Consider the following 13728-nt stretch of genomic DNA (forward strand, 5'->3'; position numbering starts at 1 on the left):
CCTGGTGATGTGTGACTTCAGGCCACTCCATTTCTGGTTTAAATATGATATGGCTAATATTTTTGAAAAGCTTAGCAATTTTGAAGGTACATAATGTCCTTTCATTATTTTTAATTTGCATTTGTGAAAAATAATTGAATATAGTTTTGTTTGCTTATCTTCTTCGGTGAGATATATTTATTTTAATCTTTTGCCATTTTGGAGACTGGTTGTTCTTTTTTAAAAAATCTTTGTGATTTAATGGTTCTTTTTAAAAGAAATTTAACTTCTTTATTGATTCTTTGGAAGTTTCACATCAAGCAACCCAGTTCTGCTTAACTCCTGGTTCCCCCACATCCTCCCCTCATCCCTGCAATACCTCCCCACACAAAAGAAAACAAAGCAAGCAAGCAAGCAAACAAAACAAGAACAAAACAAACAAACAAACAATAAAACCTCTTTGCTTCTCCTTCTTCCCTGCCTTCCCAACACCTCTTGTTTCATCCTGGTGGCATTGGAGCTTCAGTGTGTCACTTAGTATACCCTTTTGTCCTATCAGCTTTTTGGCAAATGTTCATTGCAATGAGTCACTGGTCTGGTTCAAGGCCGCTGGTTTTTGATACATCATCGTCACTGGATCCTCACCAGAACTCCTCTGGGATATCCCACAGCATCCCCGAGTCACGGAGATCCTGCAGGCATTGTTCCACAGGATCACAAGCTCCAGCAGGTCCGTACATGGGGTAGGTATTAGAGTGTGCTGTGGGCCTGGCTGGTAGCTGAGTTGGTCAGTCTGGGCCATTGGGGTCACCTGCCTCAGGCAAAGGGGCGAAGTCAGCACCCTACAACAATGTCCTCGGGGTTGGTTCTCTCTTACCTGTGGTGAGGAGTGGGGCCATCTCTTCTGAGTGCAGTGACTAGCTCTCCCACGATGGTCAGGGTCAGCTCTCGCTGCAGTGTTCAGTGAGAAGCAAGGCCAGTTTTCCCTGGGCCAGTGAAGAGCCGGGCCAGCTCAGCATGGACCTCTGATTTCATCTCTCATGATTCCTAAGGGCCCTATTGGCTCCGTGAATCCCAGAATTCAAACATAGTCCCCAGCTACAACTGGTCCACTGACCCAGACATGTCCTAGGCAGCAACTCAGCCCGGTTGACATCCTAGCTCCAAATGGTAGCCTTGACCACTCAAATCAGGATACCGTTGGGAGCAGCATGGCCCCCAGACACCAACAAAGCCACAAGTTGTGGCCCATACTTCTCACAGACCCAGATGTAGTCCTTGCCAGCAGCCTGGATTTGGTTGTCACCATGGCCCTAGGTGGTGCCCCAGACCAGCAGAATCGGCATGTCTCTCGATGACAACAGGAGCCTGGGCATCAACACAGAACCTGGCTACTGTAGGATGAGGAACCCAAAAATGACCCTTGGCAGGAGCCCAGCCCTGACATCACCATAGCCCCGGGTGGCAAGCAGGCTTCTAACACCAGCCTACTCCTCACCATTTTCATTCTTCCTTTCTGCCTCTTTCCACATTGCATGAACCGGTCTGCTTTTCTTTCCTTTCTCTCCCATTTCTCCACCACATGAGCTTACCATAATGGGGCCCATGGATGTCTTATCACCAGCCAGGGCCTTGAGGACCCTGGCAGGCCTGTGGCTAGCTAGTCCCCGTCTGTGCAGAATTGCATGGCATGTCTTCCCTTAATAGTTCTTTATATATTCTGGATACAGGTCTATTTTTTATTAGATATGAATTGCAAATATTTTCTCCAAGTCTGTTTGCTTTTCATTTTCTTAACTTTTTTTCGTGTTTTTTTTTTTCTGTGTAACCTTGGCTGCCCTGGAATTCCCTCGGTAAATCAGGATGGCCTTGAATTCAGAGATCCACCTGCTTCTGCCTCTCAAGTGCTGGGATCAAAGGCATGCAGGACCAACACTCATTCACTTTCTTAGTTTTTTGAAAAGCAAAAATAAATCTTGATAAAGCACAGTTCATCCATGTTTGTTTTCCTGAATTGTGCATTTAGTGGTGCATCTTGGAAATCTTTGCCTAATTTAAGATCTTGAAGACTCTCCCTATATTTTCTCTTACAAGGTTTAGGTTTTTGGCTATATGAGTCATTTTAGGTTTAGATTTAATATATGATAAAACTATAGATTTCTGGATAGTTTACTGGAAAGATAAATTTTAAGAGAATATTGTGACAGAGAAAATTCAGCGTCTTACTCAGTCATGTATTGTTCTTCCTAAGCACACAGAAGAGTGCATCTTCCAGTTTCCTTACATGTAGTTAAGTATGATTGTCTTAATCTACACCATGACTCTCAACCTGACCCCCTTGGGGTTGAAAGACCCTTTCACAGAGGTTGTGTACTGGATATCCTGCATTTTAGATACTTACTCTATGATTAATAGCAGCAGCAAAATTAGACTCATGAAGTAGCAATGAAATAGTTTTATGGTTGGGGGGTCACCACAACATGTATTAAAGGATCACAGCATTAGGAAAGTTGAGAATCACTAGTCTGTATAATATTGAGAGAGATAATGTGCCATCTTCTTAATTTCTCCATGCAACTCTTTGCATGATCATGCACACTCCCCATATATATTTTTAGGCAAACTCCACTGCCATGTGTCCAAAATAGCAGAACTACAAAAGGATTTCAGATCCTGAACTAGCACAGAAAAGACCACTATTTTAGTTATTTACTGCTGTATAACAAACTACCCAAAACCTGAGTGATTCATATAACAGTGTTTCATAATCTCTTTGATTATCAGTTGACTGTGCTCAGTAATGGTTCTTGCTTTGGACCTTGCACAATTACTGGCATTTGTGGCCTAGGGCATAGTTGATCATCTGATGACTTGGGTGGAGATGCCTATGTCCTAGGGTCTTATCTGGGTTCACCAAGCAGTATGTTGACACTTGGTCTCTACATGTAGCCCCAGAATCTCAGCCTGGTGGTTGGGTTTCTAGAGGAGGCATCCCATTTCTGATAGCTATACATATATGTGTGTATATATATGTGTGTGTGTATTCATATATTTTCATTATATATAATATTCATTTTATATATATGTACATATGGCCAACTAATTAAAGACTATACCTAGTAGGTTCAACATCATCTCTACTATATTCTATTGATCATAGTGGTCACAGGGCCTGGATTGAAGAGGACAGTAAATGTTGCTCTTGATTGGACATTGGCAAAATCCCATCACTGAATAGCATATGTCACCGGCCTCTTAAGGGATACCGTATTTCATGTCTTGTCATCAGAACTGTTTTAAACATATTGATGGCAAGTGTGAAGCAAGCATTTATGATTGTTACAGGTTTCTGTTCCCTTCACTTAAAACGTAACAGTGCTCATCTCTCCCCACAATGCTTATTTTCTACCAGTTATGTTTTCTGGGTTACTATTGCTACCCAGTTCTCTTACATCTTGGTTTAACACTTTATTTTCCCATTCGTTTCCTCTGTAGTAGATATTTTGCATTGTTCCCCTTCTCTTAGTTGTTTGCTATGTTTGATGATTTGTTTACTGAGTATGTTTATGATGATAGTGTACAGTCTTGGTATACTACCATAAATTATTTATTTTATAATGATGAATGCTATAATTATTTTTTTTTTGTTTTTGTTTTTGTTTTACGAGACAGGGCTTCTCTGTATTGTTTTGGAGGCTGTCGGTCCAGCCCGGCCTCGAACTCACAGAGATCTGCCTGCCTCTGCCTCCCGAGTGCTGGGATTAAAGGCGTGTGCCACCATGGCCCGGCTAATTCTTTAACTCTATTTGTTAATTCTGCCCCCCAACAATCTCTATATTTTAAATTTCACATGACATTATCATTGCTGTTTTAAACAGCCAATACTTACCCCATTTTTCTCTTCTTAAGGGTACTTTTCATCACTTTTTACACTCGTGTGTTTTCACCTGTCATTTTCTTTTCACTTAAAGAACCCCAAGGTTTCCTTTGACATGAGTCTGCTGGAAACAATTCTTGCTAAGTTTTGTTTCTCAGAAGATGCTTTTTTGTGCTTTTCTTTCCTTTTCTTCTCCCCCTATCCCTTGGCTGTTCATTTGTTTTGTGAGACAGTGTCCCACTTTGTAGCTCTGGCTGTCCTGGCACTCACTATATAACCCAGCCTAACCTTGAGTTCACAGAGATAAGCTGCCTCAGCCTCTAGGACACAGGGATTAAAGGCGTATGGTGGCTTTGCTTTTATTTCTTAAGGATGTTTCTGTTGAATCTGAATTTGTAGATACTGTTGGTATTTTGTTACTCATACATTCATAAATGATCAGCAATACAACATAAAATCTGAGTATGTATTTGGGATCATCTATTTGGTTCTACATTCGTAATGAAATAATACTCTTGATTCCTTATTAATGTCAAAGCACTGCTGAAGATATTGGCTCAGTGGGCTTATTTATACATATGCTGTTACTTTCTACTGGGGATAATTACAGTTTCTTTCCTTCCTTCCTTCCTTCCTTCCTTCCTTCCTTCCTTCCTTCCTTCTTTCTTTCTTTCTTTCTTTCTTTCTTTCTTTCTTTCTTTCTTTCTTTCTTTCTTTCTTTCTTTCTTTCTTCTTTTTTTCCAAGACAGGTTTCTCTGTGGCTTTGGAGGCTGTCCTGGAACTCGATCTAGAGACTAGGGAGGCCTTGAACTCACAGAGATCCTCCTGCCTCTGACTCTCAAGTGCTCCGATTAAAGGCATGAGCCACCAACGCCCAGGGACAATTATAGTTTCTTTGAGAATTTTTGTTATAAAAAGTGAGGTGTGTGTATGTGGAGGGGGAGTCACTGGAAAGTTGGCTCTTGGAGGCTACTCTTCCAGAGGACCTGGTCTGTTGCCCTCTGCTGTCTTCCAGGGCACCAGCACATACGTGGCACGCAAAAATATACACCAAAAAAAAAAAAAAAATCTAAGGTAGGGGAAGTGTCCAACAGCTAAGGGTTGAATCATGATCTTAAAAAGATTGACTTTAACACGTGGGTAAGACTTAACACAAAGAGACACCTTTTTATCACGAACACATGCTTATTTTTCATTATGTTTTTAAAAAACGTCTATTATTACAAACATGGTTTTTAGGCTGTACTAAGCTTGGATTGTTTCCAGGCCTGGATCCCACGTGCTCTTCCATGGTCGCCATGGCTACCTGCCCCGGAACCTTGGCGTGATGACGCTGGTTTCCGGCGGGATTTTTAGAGTGACGAACAGTTTTGGACCAAGCGACCATGAGAGGCCCAGAGCTCGGGCCCCAAACAAGCATGGAGGGGGACGTACTGGACACCCTGGAGGCCCTGGGGTGAGTGTTCTCGCGGACCGCTTCCCCGGGGACGTACCCTGGCCCTGCGCGTGGCCGCTACAGCCGGGCGCGCGCGCTTCCCAGGCCCGCGGTGTGTGGGGCCGTGCACAGGCCTCTGCGCTCCCGCTACCCGGGATCTGGTGAGCCGGGGGCACGGAGCGGCTGTGGCGAGAGCAGGCCAGGCTGGCGCGGGGCAGGGTCCCGCTGTGCTGCGCGTCGCCTTCACCCCGCAGCCGGCTCTCCCCGGCCTTCGGGGCCCTTCTGTGGGGGATGTATAGCCCGCGCGCGCCGCACCGCACCGCAGTCGCCTCTGGACCGTTGTCGTAGCACGCCGCTCAGTCTTTGGCTTTCCCTGGGCTCAGGAGGGCTCACTCCAGCTTCTTAGATCGGAGACTCTCTTAGTTGAATGCGAGTCCCGATACTGAACCTTCTCTGCTCCTTAATGCACGTTTGTGTGGTAGGCAGGGAAGAAATGACAGTTTTCAGAGCGACATTGGCTGTAAAGGATCTACGGTCTGTTGCGGTTCATAATTCTGGGCGTTAGGTGCTATGACGGAGGACCACAGGGGTGGCGGCGATGATGCGATCTGGACACGTATTACTCCCTCCCATCCTGGTTTTCTTAACAACCCTGCTCCTTCCTTTTTCGTGAACTTCATCCAGTTCCCGGAAAACAGGTGCAGTGTCAGCTTCTTTCACTGATGGATTCCTGGCGACATACTAGAGTGGGGTCTTGGGTAAATGAATGAAGAAGTAGAAAGGAGGGTGCATACATATAAGCAAAGGTCCAAACGGTTGAGGGTTGATAAACAAATCTCTTAACTCTAGTTGGTGCCATCTGCACAGTCGTTTGCCCCCTTACGTGCAAGGGGTAACTGTGTTCTTAAAGAAGCCCGAAACCTTCAGGCCCCGCCCCCTTACTTTTGTTCCCTTAAACTTCTTTGTTCCACCAGCAAGTGTTACTTTTATTGTACTCTGATAATGCATACTTTGTTGTTACCCAGCATAATAGGACCTTGCGTTCACTTGATCTTGAATAAAATGTTTGTTAAATGAAGTAACAGAACCAGGAATTGTTTCAGGGCCATTTGTACTTTTGTGAAATTCTCTTAGTTCTCCTGGAGATGTAATTATATACTAAGTTATAGTAGTGGGAAGTGTTTTGGCTCTCAAGTCCGACTTTTGAAATTTTGGGGTTCTTGTAAGTCATTTATGAAGTGGGAAGACAGTGGGTTTTATCCTTTTTTTTTTTTTTTTTTGGTTTTTCGAGACAGGGTTTCTCTGTATTGTTTTGGAGGTTGTCCTGGAACTCACTCTGTAGACCAGGCTGGCCTCTAACAGACAGAGATCCGCCTGCCTCTGCCTCCCGAGTGCTGGGATCAAAGGCGTGCACCACCAACGCCTGTCGGGTTTTATCCTTCTTAAGCTTATTGTTCTTACTCTAGTGTTTAAGAAAGTGAAATTTGCAGTGTTGTTAACATTTACACTAAGGAACATTTGTTTACATTGAATATGAGAGTAAAACAGCTTGCACACTTTAGAATTGGGTTTTCCTGAAACGGTGAAGGACAAGATTGTGAAGTTTGAAAACTCCCTTTAGGATGATGAAATGTGGAAAAAGTTACTGATTATATATGTTGAAATTGATCACTGTCTCCAGATCTCCATGAAGATTGTGAGTAATGTATTTCCATCAGTGAAAGTGCTTTAGGTTGTCATGTAAAGTAAGAAATTAATGAAATGACTCAAATAGGAAAACTGTGAAGACCAGTTCAGAGATGCAGCAGGTTACAAAAGGGAACCAGTTAGGAACCAGTTTCCTCTTCCATGAAGTGAGCATCCTCACACAGATGATTCCATGCTTCTTTAGTTCTAGTGGTCTGTGATTTTATGAAGAGTCCAGCTCAGCTAGTTGGTCAGGCTGTACATTGCAACCTTGCTGATGAAGAGGTTCTGGTCTGGCATACACTACCAACTCCCCGAGTCCTCATCTTCAGAGGCATTTTATAATGTTGCAGATGTTCCAGAACTTCACAGTCTAGGGTGAAAACCACTGTTTAGTTCAGACATTTATGGAGCATGACTGTGTCTTGGACACTATTCCCAGGAGTCAGTGGTGAGCAAAACAGACTGGTGCCTGACTTTATGGAGCTCACAGCTAAGTGCAAAAACATAATGTCCATTTCTACACTGTACTAAGTGCTTCAGAGGAGAAAGCAGGGTGATAGAACAAGAGGCTATGGCTTAGTGATAGTTCCCTGAAGAAATGATAGTTCAGCTGAAGTGGGAAGGATGAGTAGAGATTAACTAACCGAGATTAGATGGGGAAGGAAGCTGGTGTGTTCTGAATGTTAGAGTAGATGTGAAGACCTTGAATCCTGCAGGATCATGCTGTGTGTTAGAACAAAAGGAGGTAATATGGCTGGGAGGCATTGTGAAGGACTGCAGAGTTTGAAGGGGACCAGAGCATGCAGTACAGTACCTTTACAGCTAGCTATGTGGTTCCTTTCCTTCTTTATCTACTGGTAGGACCTCCCAGACAATTAGAACATCGATTGGGGAATTTTATGTAATGGTTTGGGAAAGACATGAAGCTGCTTAGTGGTAGTGGGTGCATCATAGTGTAGAGGAAAGTGCATTAGTGATGCATCCTTAGTACTCAAGGATTCAAAATTGGATAGGGAAGACAGTGAAGATAGGAGGGAGCCAGGAAGTAAGGAGGACACAGAGGAACAACTGGCGTGGAGGTAGCAGCCAGGTCAAAGAACATTTGTTGGTGAATGATGACAAAAGCTGGGGAGATAGGAGGTATGGTCAGGGAGGGGCGTGCTTGAGTTCATGATTCGGGAAGTATATTAGTTCTGGTGATGGCAAAGTCCAGGGACAGAGTGAGTGGCATGAAGTGGAGAAAGTTGGTAAAAAGGAGGCTGGGGAGTTGAAGGCTCAGGGTGTTAGATAGGTCTTGCTTGTGGGCTTTGGAGAGACACAGCATAATGAGCAGGGGTGGAGAAGAAAATTGACCAGAACAGTGTTAGCTGCACAAGAGGCTCACAGCTGGAAACCCTAGAGAAACTGGCCAGAACTGTGGACAGCAGTGGGTAGGTGTGAGAGCAAGGAGAACAAAACTCCCAAGGAGCTGCTGGATGGTAAAGTAGTAAACACTTCAGGGCTAGGCTTAGCCTGAGATGAGGTGGAGATGGTAGGGGAGCGCTTTACACATTGGACAGCATGGGTGTGGAAAGCTAAATTGGCAGCAGGACCAGTAGGGTGGGTTAGTGGCAGGAAAAAAAGGGCTCGTATTGCTTAGGCTGATATTAAAAAAATTAATAGGGGGCTGGAGAGATGACTCAGTTTTTAAAAGCACTGGCTGTTCTTCCAGAAAACCCACGTTCAATTCCCAGCACCCACATGGGGGCTCACAAACTATTTGTAACTATAGTTCCAGGAGATCTGGTGTCATCTTCTGGCCACAGGTACCAGGCATTTCCCTAGTACACAATCATGCAAGCAAAACACCCATATTCATAAAATAATAAATTAGAAAGAAGGAAAAAAATAGGCCTGGCTGATGTCTGTTTGAAGAAGGTTCACAACACTTTAATGGACTAAAGCCATGGTTCTTTTATCAATCTTGAGGCAATGTCAAACTAGGAACTGCAGTTCCTGTGAGAGGCAGTGGGTCCTCTAGGTTTCTGGAGTAACAGTAACAATTCCCCAATTAAATAAGAATGTGAGAATGCTAGCCTCAGTCAGCAACAGAATTTCATTGAAATCAAAGTGGCAGACTACACCTCTTACATGCTTGCTGTGTGTTTTCATAGAGAAAGTTGTGGCGACAGTAAGAAAAAGCACCCGGGGCTCTGCTCCTGCAGACCGGCTGCTGGTGGATGCTGCCCAAAGACTAGGAAAGCAGTTTCTAGACTGTACCCAGCACTGCTGACTTAGACTGCATCTGGACAGATACACTGTTTCTCATCCAACTTATTATTATCCCACAGAATAATTTTAGATACTGCTGCAGTATATAAAAAAGAGACATTTCTGGAAGGTTCTGTAGGCAGTAGAGAACCCTAGGCAGTAGAGATTAGCCAGTTGCCATGATTATGGCCATCCTGAGTGAGTTTCTACTTCTCTCACCTATAAAGTGAGCCCAACAGTAGTACTACTCACTGTGTGGGGTAATATGCACATTTGGCACTGGCCTAGCATAATCTGAGCAGTTTACAGATAGGATGCATTCCTGATCCACATTCAGGTTTGCTAGATGCACTGTTTTCTCTGTTTTTCCCTTACCCAATGAGTTAAGATGTGGAAGATTATGGTTTTGTTTTTCCTTTTCCCTAAAGTTAGTATTTTTGGTGATTTGATCAGTTTTTATTGAAATTTATAATTGAGATTTCAATGAAAAATGACCTATGTATAACTTAGATAATCATTTTATTGTAGAAATGAACGCAAGTAGGGAAATGAATGTTTACTCTTAGTCTCAGTAGGAGACTTTGTAAGGCCTAGAGGGAGGAGGAATATGTAGAGGGGCAGCCTTTAGCCGGTGCAGTGTCCCAGCCACAGCTCTGCCTTGTTTTGGCTGCATCATCTCAGTTATTGTTTATTTTATTTAGTTACAGGAGTTGACAGAGGTTCAAGAGTTTATGCAGAGTGTTTAAATCTGAAACCATCACTTATCTGTTGGCATTACAGAATTAGACTAACATGGACTTCACAACATTGCTACACAGATTAAATAATTAAATAATTTATAAATATGCATGTCTAACCCTGTGCCTGACTTACTGTTTAAATCTTATTAAGACTTAATTTCTTTATCCGCAAAATGCAGATTTGAAAATATTCTTCATGAAAGACAACTAATTTTTGACTCAGCAGGAGGTAAAAATACAAAAGTTTGGTAACTTTAGTGAGTTATGGAGGAATGGGTATTATTTCTACAGTAGAGAAAATGTATGATTTATTATCAGTAAATGCTAGATTTATTTACCTACTTCACATACCTGTGTACTCAAGGTTACATAACAAGTTCTCTGTAGAAAAGGGTGACAAGTAGGAAAAGTGTAAGGAGCCCTGCAGTGATATGTCTGCAGGTTTGTCTGAAGTAACCCTGTGTGTGTAAGTGAGGTGCCAAACAGTGTGTAGCAGCTCTCTCTTATCTCAAAGAGAAAAAAAGGATGTTGATTTTTAGGTTAAAAATAATTGCAGCCCCAAATGAATGAATATGGTTATCTATGGGGTGGAAGTCCAGTAGAGGAGACACGATTCAGATGACAAACTGGGAATGTGGTTACACACAGCTGTAGTTCAGCACTGAGGAGGCAGAGGTAGGAAGAGCTAGCCTGACCTGTACACTGAGGCCCTGCTTAAATTAAAAACAGACAAAAACATGGTTGGCTAGATTTGTGTGGATGTACCTTATTTTGAAAGTTAGACTTTAAAACTATATATTCTATATAATTATACAGCAAAATCATAAAAGTGAAATGAAAACAAAAAGCAATTCCTAAAAATTAAAAAGCAAGCAAAACTGTTTATCAAACTGTTGACTAGGTGAATGGTCTAGGAATGAATTCATATTGGATTTTGAGTTAAAGCTTCCTCTCTGGAAGAGAAATCCTGACTGGATTGTCAGGAAAATAAGGAACTATTTGCAAATCATGGGGACAAGTCATAAGACTCACTGTCCATGTGAATAAGCTTCTAATCAGAGAGAGAGTGCAATTTAATCTCAAAGTGAAAGCTGAGTAGCTTCTATTACATTGAATATGCTAAAATCTGTGAGTATATGATGCCTAAGAAAACCTTAGTTGCAGAAAGAGTAAGTGTAGAAAATTATTATCTAATACAGTTGAGGTGACATATAAGGTATCTTGATAATTTAGTGTATTGGCTAATACAATTTATGGAAGTACATAAATAATAAACTATGAAATAAATAATATAGGTTAAGATTCTCTTTAGCTTTACTAGAAATTTGCATTTATGCTTTTTTTCACTGTATTTCTTACTTTTGGGACAACACAATATGGGGCTATTAAGAGCATTTGGTATTGTGGCTTTTGTTGTTTTTTGTTTTTCTGTTTTTTTTTTCCCCGAGTCAGGGTTTCTCTGTGGCTTTGGAGGCTGTCCTGGAACCAGCTCTTGTAAACCAAGCTGGTCTTGAACTCACAGAGATCCGCCTGCCTCTGCCTCCCGAGTGCTAGGACTAAGGGCGTGTGCTGAACTAAAGGTGTGCACCATCTAGCTTGTATTGTGTTATTTATATTTTAAACTTCTAGAAAAATGTGAAAAGCCAAATACTAGTTACATAGTGTAAGAATAATCAGTAAATTGTATAGCTATTTCACTCTGTCCTGAAAGTAGCTGTGATCACAAATCAATGTAGTCAATGTCTATATTCTGGGAAAATAATTATAAAAACAGGCAGCATGACTTGGCAGAGGGGACTAGAGGGTTCCCCCTAGAGAAGCTAAGAAATTAAAAAAAAAGAGAATTTAGAAGTAAACAAGAAAAATTAAGAGTTCTTTTGCTCTTACCTTTCCTCCTTCCATATCCCACAACCTCAAATTGATGGCCTCTTTTTATTTATTATTGTTACATATATCTCTCTCAGTTTACACACTAATATATAAATGCATCCTGCTGAGTCCATTTTTGTTGGTATATAGTTTCAGGGCTGGATATCTTGCCATGCTGGCCACTATTGTAGTTCTCTGGTGTTGCAGCAGGGTAGGACTATTAATGCTGCCCTCCTTGGCAGCTTGTCTAGTACTTTCTGGTACATGGGAGCTAGGTTGCAGGAAGGAGGCTTTCTTTGGGTTAGATTCAGCTCTATGTCTTCAGCAGTAGGGGCTTACTTTCAACCTCTGAGAGGTATCCAAGGACAATAGCAACAGTCTATATTGTTTGGGGAGTCATCTGGACTCCCGTGGGGCTATGGATCTGAACAGAGATCAATAGAAAAAATAAAAATGGTAGGACACAGCCCCCAAAATGTTCATCATCCTTAGCAGTCAGGGAAATGCAAACTAAAACAACTTCATCTCACCCTCATTGGAATGGCTACTATCAAACAATCTTTCTTCATTTTTAAACTGTTGTTTCTTCCTTTCTAGGTATAAGGGTCCATTGTTAGAGGAGCAGGCGCTCTCCAAGGCAGCAGAGAGTGGACTGTCTTCACCTGAGTTTTCGGAGCTCTGCGTTTGGTTAGGCTCTCAAATAAAGTCCTTGTGCAACTTGGAAGAAAGCATCACTTCTGCCGGTATTGCTGCCTGCTCTGTCTACCTGTCCACTTAATAGGAAAGCAAATTGTATCTTTGTCAACAGTGCGACCACTGTATAAGGAAAAACCACTAGTACGAGGAACCTCAGTACTGGGCATTAGAAAGTCGGAATTAAATTTTGTAGTAATCCAAAGCTGATTTTTAAATTTGCCCTAAAACTGTAAGCCATTACTGCCTGTCTGGAAAAGGTAGTACGAATTGGCTACTTTAAAAACTGAAGCTTTTCACTATGACTCATTTTGAGTTAAGTTTTAAAAATATGTGCTCTTCAATTTAGATGTTATTCTAGTCTTTATCTTAGAACATGGGTTCACATGGCAATATTGTGATTATAAACCTCTTAGTACCTTATGCTGCTCTTTCATTTCATCATCATCTGGTAACTGGAGTCTTCCTGCATTTGGTAGAATTTCACATAGTCCGATAAAGTGAAAAATGAGTAACTATCAGGTATTCACCGAGGAAAAAAACAGCATTCTTTTCCAAAGCTAATTGCTTTCCTTGTCATACATGGCAGAACTCATTTGAAATAAAATATCTCCATTTAAAGCATGATGCAGATTCCTCATAATTATATTAAAGATAGCAGTGAAGGTAAATTCCATGATTGCATTCATTATCTGAACACAAGAGAACACAAGAGAAGCAGTAGACTTGGACAATTGCCCTGGAACCAGTTAATAGCTATTGCTCCTACAAATGCTTTTGAATATTCTGGTTGCTAATACTCAAAATGCCCTGCTTATCTGATTTCATGGAGACTCCTTTTGGAGAGACTTAAATGTAGAAATATTTTCAGTCCTGTGATCATGTCCATCATGTTCTTTTTTTTTTTTTTTTTTTTTTTTTTTTTTTGGTTTTATGAGACAGGGTTTCTCTGTATTGTTTTGGAGGCTGTCGGCCCAGCCTGGACTCGAACTCACAGAGATCCGCCTGCCTCTGCCTCCCGAGTGCTGGGATTAAAGGCGTGCGCCACCACCGCCCGGCTCCGTCATGTTCTTAAACCTAGATGTCACCTTCTGTGTGCAGACAATTATGTGCTTGCTTCCAACCAAGCGTTGCAGTTACCTATGTAAAGATGAAAGTGAAAGTGAAAATCTGGACCTGAATGTAAAATGGAAATT

The 13728-nt window shown here is 41.9% G+C and overlaps 1 protein-coding gene across 1 annotated transcript in view; it reads left to right on the forward strand.

The window, feature by feature from the left end:
* The first annotated feature begins 5162 nt into the window (after nt 1-5162).
* Fam98b (family with sequence similarity 98 member B) overlaps nt 5163-13728 on the forward strand; it is a 28805-nt gene continuing 20239 nt past the window's right edge. Inside the window, exons 1-2 of the mRNA XM_040746020.1 lie at nt 5163-5312; nt 12437-12582. Of these exons, the coding sequence (XP_040601954.1) occupies nt 5242-5312; nt 12437-12582 (217 nt within the window). The 5' untranslated portion in view covers nt 5163-5241. The remainder of the gene's footprint in view (nt 5313-12436; nt 12583-13728) is intronic.

This window comes from Mesocricetus auratus, unplaced genomic scaffold, assembly GCF_017639785.1.
Source record: "Mesocricetus auratus isolate SY011 unplaced genomic scaffold, BCM_Maur_2.0 Super-Scaffold_100004, whole genome shotgun sequence".
NCBI lineage: Eukaryota > Metazoa > Chordata > Mammalia > Rodentia > Cricetidae > Mesocricetus > Mesocricetus auratus.